Genomic DNA, 27,508 nt, shown 5'->3' on the forward strand with positions numbered 1-27,508 from the left:
TTTTTTTTTTTCCAGGACATCAAGCACCCTAGGGACTGAATGGAAATTGAACAGACATACGTTGCCAATATGCTTTAAAGTTGTTTTTTAAAAATCCACTTCTTTCGTTTAACTGTATTTCAGTTTAACTTGGTTATCCTCCTCCCTCTAAATGAAGGGAGGACCTCCTGCTTTCCCCATCACGGAGAGGGGGCGGAGCATCGTCTAGAAGCTTGGGAGCGAGCTGCGCCTGGCCAGTCTTGGAGGAGGGGCTGCATTACATACAAGATTCGTAGGCTTCCGCTGAAGAGGAGACGCTTGGAGGTAATGGCTGTCGTAAAAGCTAGTTATTTCTGGAGACTTCTTGAGGATTTGGAGTAATGGTAAGAAAAGAAGGGACTGCTGCTTTGAAGTAATGGGAAAGGAGTGTTGTTTTCTGAGAGTCGTTGTTTCTTACCTGGATTTTGTGTTCCTCCAGATATATTAAAAGTCCACAATGGGGGAGGTGATGATCAGATTACACCTGCGGGGGCGGGGGGGGGGGGGAATTATTCATGAGGTTGTAAAAGCTAACTTTTGAATAGGGCATTTTATGTTTAAGTCAAAAAGCAGTAGTGGCTGAGATAAATGCTGAAACAAATCTAGGGAAATTAATCTTATTTTGAAAAAAAGAAATGACAATCAAATGAAAAACTAAGTTGTAAGTTGGGAATGTTTTTTTTTTTAAATATTACTTTGGATGTGTTAATTTTCTAACAAATCTTACTGTTTTGGTGGAGTTTGGATAATAATCTAAAGTAATGTGTAACTGTAGATTCAAGTACCTCTGAGAATTAGCAATTTGGTTATTTGTCTGAGCATACTCAGCCTTACTATTGCTTTTTAGTTGAGCTCATAGAAATAGAGAGTAGAATTTTGTTTACTAGAAGCTGAAAAGGGTAGCAGGAGGGGAGGTAGGGAGAGGTTGGTTAACTGTGAGAGCTTACAGCTAGATTAGTGGAATAAGTTCCGGTGTGCTATAGTACTGCTAGATGACTATAATTAACAATAAGTTATAGCATATTTTCAAATGGCTAGAAGAGAGGAGTTCCAAAAGTTCTCAACACAAAGAAATGGTAAATGTGTGAGGTGATAGATATGCTAATTACCCATGTACACACGTATCAAATATCACTGTGTACCTCATAATATGTACAATTATTAGGTGTCAATTAGAAAATAATGATAAAAAATTTTGAACTGCAAAGAAAAAAATGCTTTTTCAACGATTTGCAAAAGATGATCTTTGTTTACATCTCTACCTATCTACGAAGAGAATGGCATATTCCTATTTGTACTGTAATATAAAAATCTGAGAGATCATATAAAACAATAGACATATTTTAATATAATAAAACACAACACACAATATATCTAGTAATAAAAGATGTCTAGTATTAAAGGATGTCCAGGGAAAAAAGAGGAAATTTTCCACTTCTTCCACATTTCACCTAGCATGTAGTTCCTATGTGAGCATGGAAATAACTGAGATGAGAATTTAAAATGATGGAAAGAAAAGCTACTTCCTCAAAATGGTGTACACATACATAAACATGGAAAGATGTTCAAATATGTGGGTGAATAAATGTAATTTCAAATAGTATATTCAAATATATATGTGATGAAGGAAAATATCAAAGGGCTTAGACTCAAGTGTAAGCAGTAAACAACTCAGGAATAAGAGTACTGACGATGTGTGTTTTTTTCTTTAGGTTGTATGTACTTTTAGATTCTTTCCAAAACAGCAAGGGAGCTGAAAAGGGAATAATCTGTTTTGTTACAGACCCTTGAATAGATAGTCACACACACTCCATTATCTTTTAGCTGAACTTGGATTTTTCTGTGGATCTCAGAAGGCTGGTTACCTGGTTGCTTGTCCTTTTTTTTGCAATTCAAATTATTTAGGCCATAGTCCAGACTCTTGTTCAAGCAGAAGATATTTATTTGTATACTCTTGAGAAAGAATTCAAAAAATGTTTAAAACATATTATGGATTAGTCATTTGGGATAGTATATCCATAATATTGAATTCTGTGCAGCTGTGAGAAGAATGAGTGAACTCTAAGTGCAATGATAAGAAAAGATGTCCGGGCTGGCCCCGTGACGCACTCAGGAGAGTGCTGTGCTCCCGCCGCGGGTTCGGATCCTATATAGGAATGGCCGGTGCACTCACTGGCTGAGCACGGTGCGGATGACACCAAGCCAAGGGTTGCGATCCCCTTACCAGTCACAAAAAGACAAAAAAAAAAAAAAAAAAAAAGATGTCCAAGGTATATTCTAAAAATAACCAAATTGCAGAATGGCCTGTATCATATAATCTCATCTTTTCAAAAAAAAAAAAAAATGTGTACATTAGTACAATGTATGAGAGAGAAATCCGGAAATACAATGCTAATTTATTATTTGGAGATATAAGCATAGTTGGAGAGAAGAAACATTTTAACCTTCTGTATTATTGCATCTGTCCATTTTTAAAAGTTATTTTGAAAAGAGCAAGCTTAATTTTCGTTACAAGAAAATGAGAGAAAATTCTGTAAATGTGGAAAAATCTTATAAAGTAATTCACAAAAAATGATGTAGAAAGTATTTAATCTACATAGAAAGATGTTCAAATATATTATTGGAGAGATAAAATGTCTTGTTTCCAAATCAATGCACGTTTATAAGTATCTATAGGAAAAATCTAGAATTTTATAGAGCAAACCATTATATTTGACTATTATGGAAATTTGCTTTTTTTCTTTGGAAATTCATAAGATGAAGAAAGATATGCAATATGCATGAGATATATTATAATGGAAAATATTAAAATGAGGATATTATAATCCCATTTTTGTATAACACACACACGGCTCTTAAACTGAGAATGAAGAATTCTAGAAGCCTAAGAAGGCTACTGCCTGGATGGCCATGGTTCCCACCCTTCCTCACTAAAGACCTGAGTTTCTGCAGTTCTGGTTCTGGCCACCAGATTCCAAGTTTCCTAACTCTCCAGGCAACCATTTTTATGAAGTGGACAAAGCGTGAAATATATTTTATATTATCACATTATGAGACAGCATGTAGAGTGTGATTGAAATATGTTGAAAAATTGCACATGTATAACACAAAAACTTCACACAAGGACTGATGTAAGGATTCACACAGAAAGTATTAAAAAAAAAAAAGCCACACTGAATTTTGCCTGTAAAAGACACAAAGCAATTGTTACTTCTCTTCTCTCATGTCTCCACCTCATACTTTTCATTAGAGAGATGATTTTAACATGAACCATTAACATAGCCATGTCTCAGACAGCATTTCAAATATTGAGAACAAAAAGGGATATAAACATGGCATCTACACCATGGGTGAGATTTCACCCTCATTCATGTGTTTCAGAATAACATGCCTGCTAGAGTTTTGGTAGGAAAATTTCTTCACACTTTTTCTATTATACTTTTTCTAGTGGTTTGATTTACTGTCTTCTTTTTGGACAGCCTAGGTTAATATCACAGATGCACATGACCTGGGGAATCTACATGTAACACCAGTTGAGCCCCAGAAAGGCAGTGCAGCCACAGAAGTGCTGAGAAGAGGAAGGGCCCTGCTGGTCAAGCAGTGGGACTGACAATCAAGACAGCTGGATCTACGTAACAGTGGGTAAGGTTTTTCCCATTTCAAGAAATATTTCATGTTAACTTGATGCGAACATGGGGAATAATGTATTTTGCTTCTTACTTCACAGTCAGAATTTTACATGAAAAGCCACATTTCATATTAAAGTCATGTTCAGTTAAGAATTTAGGGTACGATTCACTTTACTCCCCACTCTGCAGCCATAACATTTTATAATTAAAAGTCACGTCTTCTAGTTTTGGGAAAGAATCTCATGTATTAAGCCTCTATGAAAAAATCATTCAAGAGGATGTTCAGATGTCTACCTGAGGTTCCGGCCAATGGCCTAACTTCGCAGTCCTTGACAACTATGCTAGGTTGTCATCACCAGATACTAGGTAGCCTAGTTACAAAGGTTTCTTAAGACCTTTCTTAATGTCTTTTCACCTTCCTTAGACATCTGTATACGCTCTTGAATAATACTTTGCTGTCATTTAACACATTTAATTCTTTTTCAACTACCATCACAAATATCTAATTCCAAAGGACATGCTTTTTCTAAGGTTGTTGGTACTAAATCCTATTGTCTGTGTCCTTGGGATCTCCTTTTGTTGCCTTGTACAGACAGGGCAGCACTAGCTGTTTAGAAAACGTTAAAACTTAGCATTCCCTTGTGATTACCCAGAGGGGTCCAAAAGGCCTAAATTATTTAAGAACAAAAATAATACCCCTGATACCACCAAAGCCACATTCCCTTTCGTACACATTCCCTTCTTATTTTACAACAGAAAAAAAATAAAGATGGAGTATTGTTTGTGTTATCATAATACTTTTCTGTTTTTGTTCCCCTCTCCCCAAATATGTTCCATGTCTCTGAACCTGTCTGTCTGATACCCACTATTTATTCTTCTGACCTGCATCTTATCTCTATTCTCATTGTCTACCTTCTCTCTACTAAGCATAGTAAACCTCTTATCTAATCCCTTTTCTTTTTTTTGCCACGTTTTAGTCTAATCCAGTTACCATCCTCTGAAAACACTTTATTCAAGGTACTTTGTGAAGTTTCAGGGGGATAAAAAGAGTCTACAGCAAGTGAGAACCATTTACCAGCCCTAAGGCAATAGAATGAGGCTTCTTCAAAAGCACTGCTTTTCTAGAAAAGAGCTGAAACTCTTTTTGTATTGTATCATTAAATATAGTTTAATATGTGATATTTGGACAATGTAGATTAATATCAGAGATGCACGTGACTCAGACATCTTTGTTAACTATGCTCTCTAGGATGTAGAGATGACAGGCTAACATAGTTTCAAGAATTTGAAAGTTTTCTCTTCACTCAGCTAATAAAGGTTTCAAACCCACAACTGTCTAACTTCCTGTCTGTTTGAAAACTTAAAAAATATAATCTTGTCATAATGCCTCTGGTACAAACTTTTAAAGGCTAGACATAGGGTCCTGCCAACAGAAATCCATATCTCACCAAAGAACCCTTGATTTCGTTTCCAGGTTTAGTTACCAGAATAATTTCGACCCAGCCTGACCCTTCTGTTATGGGTCTCTGGAAGAGTGGTTTCTTCTTTCTTTAGAGTCCCCAAAGCAGATAGTTTTCTTTTTCTCCATTTGTTTATTACAGGAAGAGCTGTGTCATAGTGCAGCTATATCTCTCTAACTTGAATAGTTAGAATGCGGCAGGAGATGTGTTTACCTGTTTAGTGTGATAATGGGTGGGATTGTGAGGACCTCACCAACTTTAATTACATCTTATAATTTTTGTTTTTAAACTTAGCATAATCTTAAGAGACCTAAGCTTCAGAATCAGTATCCATCAGCAGTGTGTAGGCTTTAATGCTTCCTGGGAAATAATACCTCAAAGTTAGAAGCAATAAAAATCTAAATTTAAGTCCTAATACTTCAGTATTTTGTGAATAAAAAAAGCTCGGCAAAAGAGGATAGAAATTCGATTTCCCCATATTGAATTGGCAATTGCAAACAGTAAAACACAGGAACAAGGATTTGCCAATTGTTAATGAGTGTGGAATGAAATAGTCACTTCTCTACATAACAAATGATTTTCAGCCCCTGTCCAGGAATAGTTATATCGGAAAGGGAAGTTACTGCCAGGTTCCTGCAACACAAAAAAGACTCGTCATAAGTGCTCTCAGACCAAGTGAATGCTATCATGCAGATATGGTCAGTGCAATATCATAGTGCAAACAACTATTTTTAAATTTGTGTGGAAATATAGATGTATGAGAGAGATGGAGAGAGTTCACAGGTAAGTGTGCTAGTTACTGAAGATAGATGTAGTTCACCAGGTGTTCACCAGGAGGGACATGAGATTAAGAAGCACTCACTCTGGGGTAATGTTCACCAATTTCCTCACAATCTGGAAGTGAATGACATCATCTTTGGTTCTGTCAAAAAGACAGGATTCCAAGCCCAGGAAGCAGGTAAGTACTGGTGGAGAGATGACACATCCTCCTGTTTTGCAGTCAGATAGACTTTGGCTCTGATTTTGTCTTGCCCTTTTCCCAGTTTTGTGACCTTGGGCATGAGTGAGAATGCCCATCCTTGTCCCCTTGCTGACTGGTCATTGTATTATTTCTTTGCTTCTTTGTTGGTCAAATTAGGTAGAAAAATGACATCTCATTGCCGTTCATATTTGCATCTTTTTGATTATTAGGGAAGGTGAATATCTTTTATAGATTGGTCAGTTTTAATTTTTAATTTGAATGTTTGGGTTTTGAGGAGCCCTCATAAGTAGCACCACCCTTTCTCCATTGAACAAATTGATGTAAAACAAATGGGGTTGCAGATGGAAGCCAAAATGTCAGCTTTAGTACAAGAGGAGGTAAGTTGTGGGGTATTGATTAATGTAAGAATCAAATGGGTCTTAAAACATAACCCCCAATATAAGCAAGTCCATCTAAACAGCCTTAGAGGCTTGCAGCTGTGCAAGGACAGAAGTACCTATAGTTCCAGTGCATGAGCTTGCTCACAGGAAAGTAATAGGAAGAGTGGGTAAGAATTACTCTCAGAACATCGTGAATTATCTATGTTTTCTGCCTTTTTTTATTTGCTTTTTATTTCCCTTGCCCGCTTTTTTTTTTTTACTTTGCTATTTCTTTCTTATTAAAATATAACAGCTACTTTAGATTAGAGATATTTTTCTCTGAAGAGTTTTTTCGAGTTTTTTCTTTTATTTTCAACTTTGTTTTATTGTGTTTTTGACATAGAGCTTTTTGTTGTTGTTTTTGTTTTTGTTTTCTCAATTTCACTATATTCGGATACATCTCTTTAAGGATTTGGGATGATGTTTTATATTTAGAAAAGACTTTAAGAAAAAATCTATGAAACTTTCTGAAGCATGAATGCTAAGACCCAAATAAAAAGAGAAACATATAATATCCCAGGGCCAGGAGAATTAAAATTGTAGAGAATGAATTATCCACAAAGTAGTATATTAATTCACGGCAGTCACAAAAAAGGACCTAGTGGGTCTTTTTAATAGAGCTTGACCAGCTGTATCTTAAAATCATTCGTTGCAATAAGGTGCCAGAATAGCAAAAAAAATATGTAAAAGACATTCTTAACTGGGTCTTCATTATATGATAAAGGCATTCTACCTATTTTATTTTTCAGGATATCACCCAGCCTTATAGTTTGAATGTAAATTAGAGACACTTATTGCATTCTGGTTTCACGTGCTTTAAAAATTAACATCTTTTCCCTTTAAGCGAATTTCGGTTTAACTTGGCGATTCTCTTCCCCCTAATGGAGGGAAGGCAAGGCCCCCTTCTTTCCCCATCACAGCCAGGGGGCGGAGCCTTCTCTGAGCAGCTTGGAAGTGAGCTGTGCCTGGCCAGCCTTGGGGGAGGGGCTGCATTTCGCGAGGCTGCAGCTGACAAGAAGCTTCAAGGTAATGGCTGTCTTAAAGCTAGTTATTTTTCTGGGAATATCGTCGGGCCTTGATATTAAAGTGAAAAAAAAATAGAGATTGTTGTCTGGGAAAGGTGGGAATGGAATATGGTTTGGGCTGAATTGCTGTTATTGGGACGAAATGAATCCTCTGGAATGTTTGTTTCTCCCGATATTTTTAAAGTCCACAGTGTGGGAGTGGGTGATCAGATTACAGCTTCTAAATTAAGACTCTCTGTGAGGCATGCCGTTAGTGTTAAATTTTTACATGGCACTCCATGTTTCTATCTGCATTACAGATTTTTATTATATTTTGATTTAAACATTTGTTTCTGTACCCAAAAAATAACATAGAAAATTGTAAACATATAAAGTGAATGACATACACAGACATAAATATAAATGTACATGAACATGAAGAGGGATTGAGATAACGCTGTTGAGTGATAACACTTGTAAAAAAAATATGCATTTTCTTTATGGACGAAACTAGACTCCTGTGTTAACAGTTAGCATCTCTGAGTGTTGAGATTACTGGGATTTTTAGAATTTATTTTTAATTGGTTTCTGCATTTTTAGAACTGCTTTATTCCATGATCATTTTTATAATTAGAAGAGCAAAATGAAGCGGAGTGTACCCAATTTGTTTCAGACACATAAATATTCATAGACACACATAGACACGCTGTCATACCCCCCTTGCCTTTTGCCAGTAGTGGAAATTTTCCTGGACCTGATCAAGTGTGTAGCTTGATTGCTGTGTCGACTACAGCTCTGCATGCGTCGTCCCTGCAACCCATCCTTTTAGGCCACAGGTACAGCCGTGGTCAGCAAGAATCATTTTTCTGTATCATCTAAATTTAAGAGTGAGACGGAGAGAGGATTTAGTTTATTTTTATAAGCAGTTTTAAAAGTATTACGTGGCATGGTACAGTCATACAATGGAATGTTGTATTGCTGTCAAATAAAGTATGAACGTCTAGTGATTTGAAAAGATGTCTGAGAAGTAGCATTAGGAAAAAAAAAAAAAAAAGCAAACTGCAGAATAGCAAGCACCATATCACGTCATTTAAAGATAAAAGGCTATGTGAAAACAATATGTGTAACCAAATCAGAAAAAAATTAAGGCAACCTACTAAGGAAATTATTTGTGTGGTTGGAAAGACAGGACAGGCTTTACTATCTCTATTTAAAAATAATCCTTAATACATACTTAGCATTAACATATTTAGTATATGACAAATTTAGTCATTTTTAACAATACCAGAAGAAAGATTGAGATATAAATTTCATTTGAAGTGATCTATTGAAAAAATCACTTTGAAAATACTTATTGATTTGGAATACGTTCAGACCATGAACTTGAGCAGGGTAAAAAGCTGGTTTGAAATGGTATTCATTTATTTATATATGTAAAAATATATGGAAAGATATACAGGAAATAATGTTGTCTTTCCAGAATTATACTTTTTTAAATATATATTTCTCATATTTTCAATTTTGAGTAAGCATGTGATTATTTTTCCTATCATCATACCATTGGAGGTGAAAATATTCAGATTCCAGTTTTGTGTAATGCATAACAAAACTCTAAACTTGAGCATGGTATATTCTAGAAGCCTGAGAAAGCTGCTGGCTGGCAGGATGTAGTTAGTTCCCAACCTTCTCCCACCAGAACATGGTAGTAACAGTTCTGGTTCTGGTCACAAGATGGCGCTTGCCAGATATCCTAAATTTTCTCCAGGCAACTATTTTTTTGAAGTGAGCAAACAAAGCAATGAAACGTATTTTGTGTTAGCAGACTATGAAACACCATGTAGAGTGTGATTGAAATTTCACTGAAAAAGTTGTATGTGTTAGAAGAAAAAGCTCCACCCATAGACTGATGTGAGGACTCAGAATTTATAAAAAATACCACTACGTAGAGCCTGGCCCATAGTAGATACAAGGCAATTATTTGCCTTCTGTCATGTCTCCACCTTGTTATTTCCTAGAGGAGATGATTTCAGCATGAACCAAATAACACAAGTGTGACACGGAGAGCATTTCATAATATAAGAACAAGAAGGAAAATAACATGGCATCCACATCACAGATGAGATTTTGCCTCATTCCTGTGTTTCAGAGTGACATGCCTGCTAGAGTTTTGGTAGGGAAATTTCTTTACATCTTTTGCATTTAATTGGTTTGATTCCCTGTTTTCCTGTTGAATAGCCTAGGTTAATATCACAGATGCATGTGACCTGGGGAATCTGCATGTAACACCAGTTAAGCCCCAGAAAGGCAGTGCAGCGACAGAAGTGCTGAGCGGGGGAAAGGCCCTGCAGGTCAAGCAGTGGGAGTGAGAATCAAGACAGCTGGATCACAGGGCCAGACCCACCACGATCCACATGACAGTGGGTAAGGCTCTTCCCATTTCATGAAGCATTCCACGTTAAAAACATGTTAAGTTGAGAATATGGAGTACAATTTATCTTACTTCTGGCTCAGTAGCTATAACATTTTAAATTAAAATCCACAGATTGTAATGCTGGGAAAGATTTAAATATGCTAAAACCCTATAAGGAAATTATGCAAATGGTCATAATGATGTCTACTTATGGAAGACTTGCATGTCCCAGTCAGCTACCTAATTTTCAAGAAATCCTTGAAAACAGTCCTGTCCAATAGGTTGCCATGACAGTCATTCTGGATCTCTGACTCCTAAGCTTATTTCTTAATGAGGTTATTGTGCTGTTCTCTGGGTTAGTCCAGGAGACACAGACCTTGGTATCTGGTAGACAGGGCAGCAGTGGCAGGTTAGAAGAGTTAACAGAAGATTCCCCTAAAATAAACCTCAAGAGGCCCCAAAGTACCAAAATGTTCGCTAACAGAAATGGTGTCCCTGACGAACTCCCCAACTCTCCCTGACCATCTCTCTCCACACACACATGTGCATGCATATTTATTCCTTATATGTAATAGCTATAATAAGGGCCATATACTGTGTGCATTTGTTTTTTTCCAAACATGTGAAATGAGAAGACAGAAAAAATATTACATTATAAAATATATAATCAAATAAGTACCTTCGTTTAAAACCATATACAGTAGTCCCCCCTTATCTGCAGTTTTGCTTTCCACAGTTTCAGTTACCCGAGGTCAACCACGGTTCTAAAATATTAATGGAAAATTCCAGAAAGAAACAATTCATAAGTTTTAAATTGCACACTATTCTCAGTAGCATGATGAAATTTTGCGCCATCCTGCACCATCATGCCTAGTACATGAATCCTCCCATTGTCCAGCGCATCCACGCTGTAGATGCTGCACACCTGTTGGTAACTTGTAGCCTTCTCGGTTATCAGATTACTTGTCTCAGTATTGCAGACCACGTGTTCAAGTAGCCCTTCTTTACTGTATAATTGCCCAAAAGCATAAAAGTAGTGATGCTGGCTATTCAGATATGCAAGGAGAAGCCATAAAGTGCTTTCTTTAAGTGAAAAGGTGAAAGTTCCCAATTTAATAAAGAAAGAAAAAAATCATATGCTGAGGATGATAAGATCTAAAGTAAGAATGAATCGTCTATCTGCAAAATTTTTTTCTACTGCTAGGAAGAGAGACTGGAAAGCACAGTGACTGAGGTAAGATAGAAGTTCATTGTTCCACTAAGTTAAAGAGATTGAAATGAGGTGGTCTCCATGATGCTATTCAGGTGCTTAGGATCCCTAAGTGAGTTGCATTCTTTTTCTAAGTCACTTCTTGGTCTGAAATGTCTGTCCGAACTCTTGTCATGGTCAAATCTTAGGAAGCAAGAGAAAGAGCTAAAGTGAAAAAAAGCCTAAGCTGGCTGTTTATCCCCCTTTGGAGGTGCCTTCTCTAGAATCTTCATAGCAATTTCTGCTTGTATTCTTTGGCAAAAAATTCCATCACATGGCCATAGCTTGTAGTGAAGGAGTCTAGGAAAGGTAATATTTTAGGAGCTCACACTGCCACCCTGAATACAACTGGGCTTCTGCTAATACAGAATAGTGCAAAGAGTAGATTTCAGGTGGGCAACTAGAGGTTTCTGTCCCATTCATTATAAATATAATACACAGTTGTAAAAAAAAAATTATATAAATAGCAGAAGTCTAGAAAAGATTGAAAGGGAAAACTTCATGTGGCAGAGAGAATGCCACATGTTCACCAAATTCCGTTTCATTTTCCTCCTGGGGTCACAGGTAGACTACATTCCCTTGCCTCTGTGGCAGTTGGGGCTCCATGCCTGGCCTCTAAAACCTTCCACAGGACTGTCCATCCTCCCTCTTCTTTTGACAGGTGAGCAGATGCAAAGAATGCAGTGTAGGACTTCAAGGCCCAAGAAGATGGTAGAGTCACAGGATAGAAGAAGTTTGGATCTCTTAATGACTGCTTAGAAAAGAGCATCCTCTACCCTGCTTTCTGGTCACATGATGACCTATATTGAACTCTGGCAAAAGCAAAATAAACTTTTTGGGGATTGAACCTCTGAGACATAGGGATTATTTATAGCACAAAGCATTGAATACTGTAATTATTAGAGCTCCCAATAATACACCAGCCTAGAGATGACCCTCATTAATTTGTTGGTACTTATTATTCCAATATTAATGCTTGTATAAAGGTTGATTTTTTTTTACTTCAACAATATACAATGTAGTTGATTTTCATGTCCCTTTACCTATTCCTCCCTCCCGCTTCCCTCTCCCTGCTTCCACCCATCAACATCATATCTGTTCACTTGTCTTAAGTTCAAAGAATTGTTATTGTTGTGTCTTCTTCCCCCCCGCTCCGTTTGTTTGTGTATTTATTTATTTTTGGCTCCCACAAATAAGTGAGAACGTGTGGTATTTCTCTGGCTTAGAAAAAATTATATTAAGTAAAATAAGTCAGGTATAAAGGTTGATTTTGAAAATTTAATCATATAGGGCTGGCCCCGTGGCGCGCTCGGGAGAGTGCAGCGCTTGGGAGCGCAGCGGCGCTCCTGCCGCGGGTTTGGATCCTATATAGGAATGGCCGGTGCACTCACTGGCTGAGCACGGTGTGGGCGACACCACGCCACGGGTTGCGATCCCCTTACCGGTCACAAAAAGACAAAAAAAAAAAATTATTCATATGTATGAGTAATACTACATATTATTTGATACAGAGGCCAAATAAAACACTTCATTCCCCAAATTATCACTAATGGTACTTAATATCTAAATGGAGAATTTTGATGAATATTAAGTGCTAAGTATATTTTAGACATACAAATAAGGACATGTATGTTAGTGGGACTGTAAATTAGTACAGCCATTATGGAGAACAGTATGGACGTTCCTTAAACAACTACAGACAGATCTTCCATATGATACAGCAATCCCACTCCTGAGGATTGGAAAACATCAGGTTGAAGGGATACCTGCACTTTCATGTTTATTGCAACTCTATTTACAATAACTAGGCAATGGAACCAACCTAAATACCCATCACTGGATGGGTGGATAAGGAAATTGTGGTATATATACACAATGGAATACTACTCAGCCATAAAAAAGAATGAAATTCTACCATTTGCAACAACATGATGAGCCTGGAGAAAATTATCCTAAGTGAAACAACCCAGGTACAGAAAGAGAAATACCACATGTTCTCACTCATAACTGGGAGCTGAATCCATGAATAAACAAATGAACAATAAAGAGAGATAGAAAGACAGAAAGAAACAATAATCACAGTAATATGTTGAACTTTTAGAAAACTAGAGGTGGAAAAGGGGAGGGGAAGGATGAGGGAGGGGGGGCTAATGAGGAATTGTTGAATGGACACAAAGAATGAATGCATTTTGTAATGACGAATAAGCTAACTATACTGATCCAACCATCACACATTGTACACAATTACTGAAAATCAACATTGTACCCCACATGTATGTATAATAAAAAATAAATTTAAAAAAACAACAAATAAAGACATGTAAATTTAAAAATTTATAATTCCCTCCACATTAAATTGCTCAAGTGAAAGCAACAGCAAAATATAAGAAGAAGGAATTGCCAGTTATTGATGAGGGTATGTGAAAAGGGTACTTTTCTCCAAACCGATAATTTTCAGCCTTTGGTCAGAAATAACCATGTATGTGAAGAAATCTCTAAAACTTTCCTGAAGGGCGTAAGAGAAGAACTGAATAAAAGGAGAGAGATACCATGTCCTGGAAGTAGAAAAAAAGAATTATAAGGAAGTCAATTCTTCCTCAAATAAGGTACAGTTTTAGTACAATCCCACAAATATCCTTAGTGGTTTATTTTAATGGAGCTTGACCAGCAGAGTTTTAAATTCACCTGTGGAGGTAGGATGCCAGAGAAGGCAAGAAAAAAATATGTAAGGAATATTTTTAACTGGGTTTTTATTATATGATAAAGTGATTATTACCTCTTAAAGAAATCATGTACCCTAAAGGTTCAAATGGAAATTAAACACACTTGTTGCCATTTCACTTCGAAGTTCTTTAAAAAAGGAACATTTTTTTTCTTGATGTAGTATTTAATAAAAAACTGGTGGCAAACATTATGTACATAAATATGATTACACTGATTAAAACAAGTTCTCGGTTAACATGTTTAAGCTGAGATTGGAACTGGGTCTATTCCAACATGAAGTTCATATTCCTTCCACCAAACCATGAGGTCTCTATAAAAAGTAGCTTTCAAGATCAAGGGAACTACTCAATAAGTCAGGAAGCTGAGCTGAGATCCTGTGTTCTGCCACTGAATATAAAAGCTCGGGCATATTATGTTTTTCTTTCTTTATTAATTCTTTTTTAATGTTTTGTTTTGTTTTTATTGGTTATGAATATTCTTGGGATACAAAGCAAATTGTTACCAGTCGTGCCTAAGATGTGATGGCCAGATCCATACTGACAGCATGTCCATTACCACAAATTGTGATAATACCCTGTGTCCCCCACCAAATTATCTCCTCAATTATGCCTGACCTTCCTCCACTTCCGTCTTTCCCCACTCCACTTTGTATCCCTAGGTATGTTCTCTCGCTGTGCAAGTCCAGTGCACCACTGTGGTCTTTCTTTCCTTCCTTTTTTTCTCTCTTAGCTCCCACATATGAGTGAGTACATGTGGTATTTATCCCTCTGTGCTTTGCTTATTTCACTCAAAATAAGTTTCTCGAAGCTCATCCATGTTGTCGTAAATGGGAGAATTTCATTCTTTTTATGGCAGAGTAGTATTCCATGGTGTATACATACCACAGTTTCCTTATCCAATCATCCATCAATGGACATTTAGGTTGGTTCCATATCTTAGCTGTTGTGAACATGGGAGTGCAGGTATGCCTTGGACATGATGATTTCCATTCCTTTGGGTATATACCCAGAAGTGGGATTGCTGGGTCAAACCTCCATACTGTTTTCCATAGTGGTTGTACTAATTTATAGTCCCACCAACACTGTAGGAGCGTTCATTTCCCTCCACATTCGTCATTCACTGTCTTTTTGATTATAGCTAGTCTAACTGGGGTGAGGTGGTATCTCAATGTGGTTTTAATTTGCAATTCCCTGATGACTAGTGATGTTGAGCATTTTTTCATGTACCTATTGGCCATTTGTATGTCTTCCTTTGAAAAATGTCTATTTCAGTTCCTTTGCCCAGTTTTTAATTGGGTTATTTGTTTTTTTGCTCCATAATTGCTTGAGTTCCTTGTATATTATGCATATTAATCCCTTGTTGGATGCATAGTTAGCAAAAATTTTCTCCCACTCTGTAGGTTGTCATTTCACTCTCTTGATTTTTTCCTTTGCTGTGCAGAAGCTTTTTAGTTTGATATAGTCCCATTTGTTTATTTTTTTCTTTTGTTGCTTGTGCTTTCGGGCTCATGTTCATAAAGTCTGTTCCCAGACCTAGTTACCAAAGTGTTTCGCCTATATTTTCCCTTAGTAATTTTACACTTTCAAGACTTATACTTTTATATTTCAACAGTTCAGGGGTCTTTCTTGACAATTCTCCCTCTTCTAATTCAGAAAAGGATTCTAATTATGCTCTTCATCACAGCCAGGGGGCGGAGCCTTCCCTGAGCAGCTTGGAAGTGAGCTGTGCCTGGCCAGCCTTGGGGGAGGAGCAGCATTTCTGGAGGCCGCAGCTGACAAGAACCTTCAAGGTAATGGCTGTCTTAAAGCTAATTATTTTCTAGTGACTTCTCAGGGTCCTAGAGTAAAGATGTGAAAAATAGGGATTACAGTCTTGGAGTGGTGAGAACAGTGTGTGGTTTTGAGAAAATTGCTGGCATTTTGAATAAACTAATCCTCTGGAATTTTTTTTTATATCCCTATGCTTTATAAGTCCACAGTGGGAGAAGGGGGTGATCAGATTACAGCCTCTAAATTAAGGCTTCAGTGCAGCATGGCTATTCATGCTAATCTATTGAGTTGGCATTCCATGTTTATATTGCTAGACATTCCGTTGTTGTTTGAATTATTAAGTGTTTATTAATTTGCACAGAAAAATAACTGATAGAAGTATTTGACAGCATGGGGGGAAATATTACTATAAACTGAGTGACACATGGGAAGGCTATGTGTGTGTTAGTTACATGTACATGAGCATAGAAAAGGGATGAAATAGGTAGTTGAATGAAGTTACTTACACATAATATATGCATATACATATGATTAGAAAAAATCTGGAAGAAAATAAATTCCCATGTTAACAGTGAGCATTTCTGGTTGATGAGGTTATATTTAATACTATTTTTTAACCTATTTCAGCATCTTTATAGTCAAAGTCTAAATGATTATTTTATAATCATAAAAGAAAAATAAAGCTGAAACAGTGTACCTATTTTGTTTCAGACACATAAACATTCATAAATAAGCACAGACATGCTCCCATATGCCCCTTATCTTTTACCAGTAGTGGAAATTTTCCCAGACCTGATCAAGCGGGTAGCCTGGTTGCTGTGTTGACTACTGCCCTGCATGTGTCCTCCTTGCAATTTATTCTTTCCGGCAGCAGATACAGCTGTGGTCAGCAAGAACCATTTTTCTGTGTTGTCTAAATTTAAGAGTGAGACAGAGAGAAGATGTGGTTTACTTCTGTATGCAGTTTTCAAGATATTATATGGCATGGTGCGTTCATACAATGGAGTATTATATATCTGGTGAATAGAAACATGAACCTCTACATGTAGTGATATGAAAATGTCTGAGAAATAGTATAAGGTGAAAAAACAAAATTATAGAATCATGTATCATATGATCTCACTTAAACATAAATATATATTGTAGTAGTATATTGTATGTATGTTACTACAATATATGTAAGCAAATCTAGAAAAACATACCTGCAAAACTATTAACAGGATTATTTGTACAGTTGGAGAGACAGGACTGGCTTTACTATTCTCTGTTTTTAAAGAACTAATAAATAATTATTTGTTGGGGTTTTTTATATCTTCAGGGATAATATTGAGATAAAATGCTATAAACTTAGAAAAAAGCCTCATTTATAAGAAGCCTCATTTATAAAAATATCATCTGGAAAATATGTAGAATGATGTTCAAGCCATGCTCTTGAGTAGGGTCTGAAGCTGGTTTGAAATGATATGCATTCATTTATATATGTAAAAAGTACTGGGAAGATATATAGAAAATATTCATAATGGTTATTTGTATAGTGTTATATTTTTTTGCATACTATACATCTTTCTGCATCTTTTCAATTTTCAGTAAACTTCTGGATGCTTTCATAATCAGAGACATTGTAGTTGAAGACATTATGATCCTGTTACAGTCCCACACAACAAAAACCTTAAAGTTAGCATAGAAAATTTTAGAAGCCTGAGAAGGCTCCTTGTGGGCTTGATGTAGTTACCACTCTTCTCCCTTAAGAAGGATCTGGTAGTGTTTGCGGTCTTGCCTATACCTCATGAGCAGGCTGCAGTTCTGGTACTGGTCAAAGGATGGTGCTTGCCAAATTTCCTAAATTTTCTCTAGGCAACCATTTTATGAAATAGGTAAAGCAATGAAACTATTTCATGCTAGTAGATCATGAGACAATATGTACAGTTTAACTGATTCTTTCCAAAAAAATTACAGTCAAGTATTGCCTAATGATGGAGATACGTTCTGAGAAATGCGGCATTAGGTGATTTCATCATTGTGCAAATATCCTACAGTGTAATTATGCAAACCTAGATGATGTAGCCTACTACACACCTAGGCTGTATGGTAAAGCCTGTTGCTTCTAGGCTACACACCTGTACAGCATGTTACTATTCTGAATACTGTAGGCAATTGTAACACAACGGTATTTGTGTATCTAAACATATCTAAAAACAGAAAAGGTATGGTAAAAATATGGTGTAAAAGATAAGAAAACGATATATTTGTATAGGGCATTTACCATGAATGGAGCTTGCAGGAAAGGAAGTTGCTCTGGGTGAGTGAGTGGGGAGTGATTGTGAAGGCCTAGGACATCACTATACACTGCACTGCTGTAGACTTTATAAACAATGTACACTTAAGCTACACTAAATTTATTGAAAAATAAAGTAGTTGCTCTACAGCATTACAATGGCTACGACATCACTAGGCAGTAGGAAATTTTCAGCTCCATTATAATCTTATGGGGGCACTGTTGTATATACAGTTCGTTAGAACGAAACATTGTTATGTGGTGATTGACTGTATGTGTAAAGAAGAAAAAAATCCCATGATGATCAATGTGAGGATTCAAACAACATTTATTTTCTGGCTCACAGTAGGCACAAATCAATTGTTACTTCCTTCTCTCCTGTCCTCACCTCACACTTTTCCTGAGAGAGATGATTTCAACAAGAACTAAATATTGTAATTGTGCCACAGAGAGAATTTCAAATATTAAGAACAAGAAGGAAAATAAACATGGCATCTATATCACGGGTGAGATTTCATCCCATTCGTGTGTTTCAGAATAACATGCCTGCTAGAGTTTTGGTAGGAAACTTTCTTCACACTTTTTCTATTATACTTTTTCTAATGGTTCGATTCCCTGTCTTCTTTTTGGATAGCCTAGATTAATATCAGAGATGCACATGACCTGGGGAATCTCCATGTAACAACAGTTGAGCCCCAGAAAGGCAGTGCAGCCATAGAAGTGCTGAGAAGGGGAAGGGCCCTGCTGGTCAAGCAGTGGGACTGACAATCAAGACAGCTGGATCTACATAATAGTGGGTAAGGCTTTTCCCATTTCAAGAAACATTTCATGTTAAAAAGTTGATAACAACTTGGGGAATAATATATTTTGCTTCCTGCTCCACAGTCATAGAATTTTACATGAAAAGTCACATTTCATATTAAAATCATGTTCAGTTAAGAATTTAGGGTACAATTCACTTTGCTCCCCACTCTGCAGCCATAACATTTTATAATTAAAAGTCATATCTTCTAGTTTTTGGAAAGAACCTCACGTATTAAACCACTGTAAAGAAATTATGCAAGAGGCTGTCCAATGGCCCGACTCCCTGGGCCTTGACAACTATCCTATTTAATAAGTGGCCACAGCAGCCATTCCCAAAATCTGTGTCTTTTAAGCTTATGCTTTTAACAAGGTCATTGTATTACTGTCTGGTTCCAGGGGATACAGACCCTTTTGTTTTTGTTTGCTTGCTTTGGTTGAACAGTGAAGCACTTGCAGCTTAAAAATTATAAAGCTGTGTGTTCGGCAACAACACTGCTTCTCAAACAGTTCCTCTTGGACATGTAGTATTAGAATCAATTGAGAACTTGTTAAAAATTCAAAATTTTGAGCTCAATCAAGACCTTCTGAATAATACTCCCAGGATGGGGCCTAGAAATCTAAGTCCTCCAGATGATTCTGATGCATGCTACGTTTGGAGACCCACTGCCATAGGTATAATGTTAGGGACACAAAATTACCAAAGTATCTAATAACTTAAGTAGATTACCAGACACACCACCACAATCTGTCCCACCTCTACAGGCAGGTACGTACGTTCACTCCTTAATAAGCTGTACAATAAAAATGGCAAGTTCTTGAATTTGAGGTATTATAACACCATTTTTCCAGTTCTTATTCCTCCCACTTACATTATGGTGCATTTTTCTTCTCTGTCTGATGCCCCACTGAACATCGTTCTTTCTTTTAATCTCTTCTCCATTTGCAATTGCTCACCTGATTTGGTGCAAAATAATTTTATTTGCTCATACTTATCTTCTTTTCCTTTTCCCTATTTCAGTATCTTCCAGTGTCGTCCCATTCAAACAACGTGTTCAAGAATCCTTGGGAAATTGAGGTGAAGGAGAACAAGCCACACAAACTGTAAACCCTTTGTAGTCCTAAGACAAAAGAGACTTGTTAAGAGTTTTGTTTTTGTTGAAATCGGCTTTAGCAGTGACAAGGACAGGCAGCCACCTCAACCTTTTATAATAACTTCTTTGCACAGAAATCCAAATCATAATGGATGCTGAGTATGTCCTATGCAATTGGCAAGACCAGTTATGGCCAGCAAAAGTTTTGTCCAGATCTGAAACTTCATCAAACAGTAAGAGAAAAAAGGCGTTTTCCCTAGAAGTTCAAATACTCTCACTAGATGAAAAAATTAAAGTGGACAGCACAGAAACAAAGATTCTGAGTAAATCTCAAATTGAAACCATTGCCTCTTCACTAGCAGTACAGTCAGAGATCAGTGATCCACCTGGAGAGGAAACAGCCTATGCAAGATCACTAAAAGCGGCACTGGATATTCTGAACAAGAGAACAAATTTGAGTCAAGAAAGCATTTCAGATGAAGAAGAGATCACTATGCTGTCTCAAAATACAGCAGAAGAGGTGTCTGATTCACCCCCTCCTAAAAAGTATCGGAAGCATGAAGGGGACTCACCAAAGTGTCCTGAAGAGAGTGAAAACCCAGCATCCCTGTTGGTACATTCAGAGAGTGATGATTCCTTGTATGATGATAAATCTCAGATGCACACAACCAGTGGTACTATTCCAAGTGAAATGGAAACAAAGTCATCACAAAACTCCAGCTGGTGCCAAACTTTCCCTTCATTTTCAGATGATGATGATGAAAAAGAGAACAAGAAAAAGATTGACATCTCATCAGTTATGTCTGTGCATTCTACAGTAAAAGAGGAGGGTGCATGTGTTAAAGATGAAAAGTTTGTTCCATCTTTGCCATCAGATATCCTCTCTGTGCCTAAAGCTTTGGAAGACGAGGCACAAAACATCTGCCCAGAGACCCTGGCTATTCCCTCTGAATGTTCTACCTTCTCAGAGAATATTGAGGATCCTGGAGAGGGTCCCTCAAATCCATGTGTGGTTGCCAGCCAGAATCAACCTTCTGTGGAAACAGAGATGGGAGCCACGACATCTGCTCCAAGTTGTTCATGGGAATGCCAGGTTTCACTTAGTCCCTCTAACCGTGTCCAGGAATACTCACTACTTCTTGCGAATAATGAACCAAATCTTCAGGGACTGGATTTTGAAGAACTTGAGGATGAAATTCAGGCTTCTGATAAGTCATCACTTCTAAATCCTGTTAATGCTTCTGCATTAGATGACAATGAGGAAGATGAGGAACTTCCACGCTTTGTTTTTCATTATGAGCCACGTTCATTTGAAACAGGAATGATAGTCTGGTTTAAATACCAAAAATACCCATTTTGGCCTGCAGTAATAAAAAGCATCAGGCGAAAAGAGAAGAAAGCAAGTGTGCTTTTTGTTGAGGCAAACATGAATCCTGAAAAGAAAGGTATTAGAGTACACTTTCGAAGACTAAAGAAATTTGATTGTAAAGAGAAACAAGCACTAGTGGATAAAGCCAGGGAGGAATATAGTGAAAGTATTGACTGGTGCATCTCCCTGATTTGTGACTACAGAGTTAGAATAGGTTGTGGCTCTTTTGCAGGCTCTTTCCTTGAGTATTATGCTGCTGACATTAGTTATCCAATTAGGAAAGTAATCAAACAAGATACCTTCAGGAACATATTTCCAAAGCTGCATAATGAAGATACTATGGAACCGATGGTTGTGACTTCCCAAGCCAAGAAAATGTCCTTCCAGAAAATTCTCCCTGACCGGATGAAGGCTGCTCGGGACCGAGCCAACAAGAACCTGGTGGACTTCATCGTAAACGCAAAGGGAACAGAGAACCACCTTCTGGCCATTTTAAAAGGCACAAAAGGATCCAGATGGCTGAAATCATTTTTGAATGCAAAAAGGTTTACTCCCTGTATTGAAACATACTTTGAGGATGATGATCAGTTGGATGAGGTGGTGAAATATTTACAAGAAATCTACAAACAAATAGATGAAAGAATGCTGACTCTAATAAAAGATGATAAAATTAAATTTATCCTGGAAGTTCTTCTGCCAGAAGCAATTATTTGTTCAATTTCTGCAGTTGATGGATTAGATTACGAGGCAGCTGAAGCAAAGTATCTAAAAGGACCATCCCTAGGCTACAGGGAAAGAGAATTATTTGATGCAAAAATCATATTCGGAAAAAGACGGAAACCATTAGCAAAAGAAGCTCCTTAAATCTCCTGAGAGTTGAAACCATAGCAGGGAGCATTCATAGATACTAGTTTTTCAAAATCTCTGAATATTAGCTGTTCTAACTGCAATGAGATTCCTCAAACAATTACAGATAGATCTACCGTGTGACCCAGCTAGTCCACTGCTGGGAATATACCCAGAGGAATGGAAATCATCATGCAGAAGGGATACCTGTACTCCCATGTTCATTGCAGCACTATTTACAATAACCAAGAGTTGGAACCAGCCCAAATGTCCATCATCAGATGAGTGGATAAGGAAACTATGGTATATCTACATAATGGAATACTACTCTGCTATAAAAAAGAATGAAATACTACCATGCACAGCAACATGGATGGACTTATCACTTATCTGTGGGAGCTAAAATAAATAAATATTCAAACAAATAAAGGGTGGGGGGGAAGAAGACACAACAATCACAACAATTCCTTGAACTCGTTAAGACAAGTGAACAGATATGATGTAGTGGTGAGGAAGTGGGGAAAGAGGAACAGGTAAAGGGACAAGAAAATCAACTACAATGTATATTGAGAAGTTAAAATGAAAGAAAATTTAAAAATCTCTGAATAATTCTCTCTAACATGTAGTTTCTGAAAATGGAAGACATTGGGTAATATGTTCACTTTTTTTTTGAGATCTTTAGGATCTGTAGGTATCACTACATCTTCCTTTCCTTTTCTTGCACTTCTTCTAAGTCAATTTTGTCAACATATTTCAGCAGGTCTACTTTCCCATACATTTTTAGAATACATAATTACTAAATGATTTTAAGGGAAAGTACCGTTTTGTTTTATGGCATTTTTGTGTGTCTGCTGTATAGTTAAATACAATGTGCACAGTCATTTTAATATTAAAATTGCACTGCTATTAGATATTATGCAAGATGATTAGAAAAAAGTCTGAAAGAAACTTCAATTATATATTTTTGCTTAATTTTTATAAAATATTGGGTTTTCTCTTAAGATAGTTGAATTATTTTTCCTGCTATGCCTATTTATTTTTGGAAAAAAATATATCTCTGAGACATAACCAAAGATAGATATGCTTTGCTATGTATTATAACTAACTATAATTGCTTTTGCAAGAAAACAATCTGAAACTCAAAAGTAAGTTAAATGGATTACCTGCATGTAGTCTATATGTGTCTGAATAACATCTCAGCATGCAGAAGATAATTCTGGTAGCCGTAAATAGGATTCTTCATTCTGCACTTCCCTGAAATTCTATTTTTGGAAGTGTCTATCCTTCAATGGCTGAATAGTTTCTTAAAACAGACAGGCTTCTGGCTGTCTTCATAACAGTGAGTGGATCTTCTTAATATAGCTGTCTGACCACATATTTAAGGCAGCTAGAGTAATTGTATTCACAGTCTGGCCACTCTAGACCTGAGTCCAGGCTGACTGCTTAAGAGCCCATCTAGTTTGATAAAAGCCGTAGAAAAATCAAGCACTTTGTTCTGAGTCTATCTCCAAATATGTAATTTGTCGCAAATGAAGCAAGCTTTATTATCTGGCTTATTTGTAGATTAGTTTCAATTGGTTCCAATAACATAAATGATAACTGGTAAGTCATTCCAAACAGCTTAGAAGGATTAGATGGACCAGAGTCTGGGAATTTGGAATTAGGTCACAGAAAAAGCCTCTATTTGGCTAAATATGATAATTATATAAATATGGTTAAATATACAAAACTAAAAATCTGAAGCCAATAAATTGTTTATCCTAACTTGAAACAAGATTTTCTGTGAAAATAAATGGTAGCAAAGCTATTTTATTTTTAAAACTTGATGTGAAAATAAATGCTAAGGGCTTAACATAAACTTGTGCATTTTTACCTCTTAGAGTGAGACAACTGTCACTTTTGGGCTCTTGTTATGTGTTCACATGGCTACATGTTTATGTAAAATTTGCCAAAGTTTGGTGTTTTGATTTGCAATAACTATTATATCCTTCACCCTGAATGTTCACTTCATCATACTTCAGATTGTGCAGCTACATAAGTGCTGTTTATGTAAACTAAAAACTATGTTACATATATATACACATACATAAATATATAATTTGTTTGTAATTTTTGAATATTGTAGTTGTCATCATTATAATGCTTGTTATAAGTTATCATTCTAAATAAATAATTCACTTTCGTGATTGATTTTGTATTATTTTAAAAGAAAATCTTCCCAATTTTATAAGCTGCAGATCTCACAAAACTTCCTCTGGACCCTGCCAAAAAAGACCAAGACTCCTCCAGGTATACAGCCTATACCCATTCACATACCTTCCTAGTGGCCCTGAGAAGTGTTTGACAACAGACCATCACCACACTATATGTGGACTTTATACCCTGGGAAAACACACTTTATTTACTCTATAACACTATGTCCCTCTGATTTCAATATATTACCCACCTTTAGTTTTCTCAGTGGAGCTATCTCTATCTCCTAGTTGTAATAATTTCTTTGTTACCACATTCATTCATTCATAGCTTCGTGAGTCAGGAGAGCAAGGGATGTGTGGTTTAAAGCTCTGCTCTGAGGATAGATTTTAGGTGCCATAGAAAGGAGATGTTAACTGCCAGTGTTTGAAACCCAGAGTCAAAGACATTTTCATATTTGTGAGTTTCTGGGTGTCTGTTTCGGGTAAAAAGTGGACACCTGATTCCTCCTGAGATGCTCTTTATCTTGTGGCATATATTGAAGTGAAGGAGATGTGCCTCAGACCTGCATCTGTTCTCTTCTTTCACTGAGCCATTAAAAGGTATTTGGGGGTTGGAAGTGGATGGGTTTGTCTTCCAACTCAGTGTGAACTCAGATCCTTTCCAGCTTGGGTAGTTGGTAAGGCAGGACCTAACATTGTTTTAAGTTGGATCTCTAACATAGGTGTGTGTGTCTGATGGGAAACCTGACCTATCATCCATCCTAATCCATTGAATTAAGGAGATCCTCATCTCCTTCAGTCATAAGACAGACTGCTGAATTTCAAGCCCAGATTCTAACTGTAAGGTCTGCAGAACTGCACAGAGACTGCATGCACAATATTGACAGGTCTCTATATCTATCTATGTATCTATCTATCTATGTATCTATGTATCTATATCTTTCATCTATCTATCTATCTATCTATCTATCTATCTATCTATCTATCTATCTATCTATCTATCTATCTATCTCCTGATAATGAAAAAGTAAAACCCTGAGATCTGAAATAGCAATGAATATGAGAATCTTGAATACCTACAGTCCTCTGAACCCTCAGCCTGCCAGAAGCAGCCCCATAAACCCATGCTATTGGAGAGCAGCCTCCATGTTCCTGGAGACAAGACAATAACCTTATCTAAGGGAGCTACCTCAAAAGACATTGCTTGTCTTACTCAACATCCAGCACTAACATTTTTCATTGTTTCCAACTTATGACAAGGGTAAAGTATCATCACAGCACAATGAGCAAGATAGTCTCTAAACATGTGGAAAATACCTTATATTCAGAAGCAGCTACAGGAACTGGCTAATAAGTACAAGCATGTACTAGGATGATATATGTTGGAATGGATTTTGAGGATATAAAACTATCAAGAGAAGAGAGCAGAATATAAGTGAATATAGGGAAGAACTTATTGACATGGGAGCACACACCTGTGACTCAGTGTTCAGTGACCTGGAGCTGGCCTAATATACTGCTGGTGTGGCATCTTTAAGTTTGGACAATATCAGCCTGCTCGAACTTCCTTGCCAGAGTACTGAGGAATTGGTGAGAAGGTCATAGGGAGTGAGGGTATTAGAAATTATTTGTTGTGTGAGACAAGAGGACCTATCTCTGAAATATTTTTCCTAGGAGAGCAGAGAAGACACTATGATAATAAAGAATGTGTTGGTGAGAAGGAGCACTGACATTTTTGAGAAGCTCAATATTAGCTCTCCTCTGCAAACTACGGTTGTAAGTAAACTATGTTGCAATGGGGACGATAAGATTTAAAAATCGGAGCCCAGGTGGTGGCACAAAACCTCTAGGGAATGTTAGGTATCATTACCATAATGGGAAGTAAGGTCAGAATGGTGTCAGGCTAATTTAACTGACAAATCTGTGGCAATGCCTTATAGATAGAAGTGTTCCAGGGCTGGATGTATGGACAGCTGACGGGTGGATAACTTCCTTGGTACCAAAAGAAAAAATGTGACCTGGCAAGCCAAAGTCTGATGTTAGCAGCTACAGTAGAAAATTATGGTCCTCCACCAAGTTTGCAAATCTTCAGTGCAAGCTGCCCTGTAATTCAGGCCATATGCTTCGGTATATCTGATAGTGCTTAAGGTATCTATAGTGGATGAGGATATAGCATCTAGTCAATTCCAAGCCATCATATGGGAGTTGCAATACAGAATTATGAGGTACTGAAGAAAATCTATATCTCCTGTAAACTACTTGCCATTTAAAAAACAGCTCCTACTATAGAATTAAGGCTCAGTAGAGTGCCTGACCAAGAGATAGCAAGTGACTATATGATAGGAGCTGCCCATCATAAGCTGTATATCATAAGATTCAAGTGGTAAGGTGTGGCAGGCTCAACAGTAATCCACCCCATGATGGAAATGCTACATTTAGGATCCAGCCTGAGAAGACACAAATAAATCAGCAGATTGCACAAAACCCCAATGGCATTGACCATTGTTGTGATGATGCCCTTCCCTCGAACCACTCTTATGGCCTTATGGGGTAGGAGGTGACCAACTAATGGAAGGAGATGTCAGCATTAAATGATGATAGTTTTAAATGGACTGCCGCCACACTTCAGCTTCAGTTGGAGTAGCCCTAAAGAGTAGTGTTGAAGGAATAACTCCCAGTTGGCAAATCTGTGAGCAGTACACCTGGCACTTCACTTTGTATGGAGGGAGTAGTGGCCTGAGGTGGTCTCCTATACTGTGTAGAAAAACTTAGCTGGTATGTCAGTCTTGGAAGGAGAAAGATTGGAAATTGAAGATAAGAAAATCTGGATGAGAGGCATGTGGATGGAACTATGGGAATAGAAACAAATATATGCATCTCTGTGCCTCATATTAATGGGTATGCAAGATAATTGAGTGTGGAAAGGCACTCACCAACCAAGTGGATCTAATGACTCATGCCAGCTTCTCTCCTCAATTATCTTGGTTCTGGCACATGAATCCATGAATTGTCATGGTAGCTGGGCTGGAGCCTAAGCATGAGCTCGACAGTATTAGTTTTCTCTTGTCAAGGGTACTCAAGCTACTGCCACTGCTGAATGTACAACTTCCCAAGAGCAACATCTGATGATGTGCCCACAATTCTGCACCTTTCTTCAAGGACACCATTCAGCTACTTGGTTCCATGTTGAATGCACTGCACTGTTTTATCTCAGATGTGGCAGTTATTCTTCTTAACAAAAATGTATACCAAGTTCAATCCCAT

General features: G+C 37.2%; 1 protein-coding gene across 5 annotated transcripts; it reads left to right on the forward strand.

Moving 5' to 3' along the window:
- Positions 1-221: 221 nt before the first annotated feature.
- Positions 222-24,134, forward strand: PWWP3B (PWWP domain containing 3B). 5 transcript variants are annotated; one of them, XM_063083983.1, is made up of 7 exons: positions 222-303; positions 3,498-3,660; positions 7,396-7,534; positions 9,748-9,933; positions 15,579-15,684; positions 18,574-18,736; positions 19,762-24,134. In XM_063083983.1, the coding sequence occupies exon 7, from the start codon at positions 19,983-19,985 to the stop codon at positions 22,065-22,067; it is 2,085 nt and encodes a 694-aa protein (XP_062940053.1). In that variant the 5' UTR covers positions 222-303; positions 3,498-3,660; positions 7,396-7,534; positions 9,748-9,933; positions 15,579-15,684; positions 18,574-18,736; positions 19,762-19,982; the 3' UTR covers positions 22,068-24,134. The 5 variants fall into 5 exon arrangements, with proteins under 5 accessions (XP_062940053.1, XP_062940052.1, XP_062940055.1 ...); XM_063083982.1 differs by having other exon boundaries at positions 249-362; XM_063083985.1 differs by having other exon boundaries at positions 249-362; positions 18,579-18,736.
- The last annotated feature ends 3,374 nt before the right edge of the window (positions 24,135-27,508 follow it).

Source organism: Cynocephalus volans, chromosome X, assembly GCF_027409185.1.
Source record: "Cynocephalus volans isolate mCynVol1 chromosome X, mCynVol1.pri, whole genome shotgun sequence".
In the NCBI taxonomy this organism is placed as follows: Eukaryota; Metazoa; Chordata; class Mammalia; order Dermoptera; family Cynocephalidae; genus Cynocephalus; species Cynocephalus volans.

What these genes read in the sequence shown, in the direction of transcription:
- PWWP3B (XM_063083983.1), top strand. Translation starts at nt 19,983, where the DNA reads ATGGATGCTGAGTATGTCCTATGCAATTGGCAAGACCAGTTATGGCCA.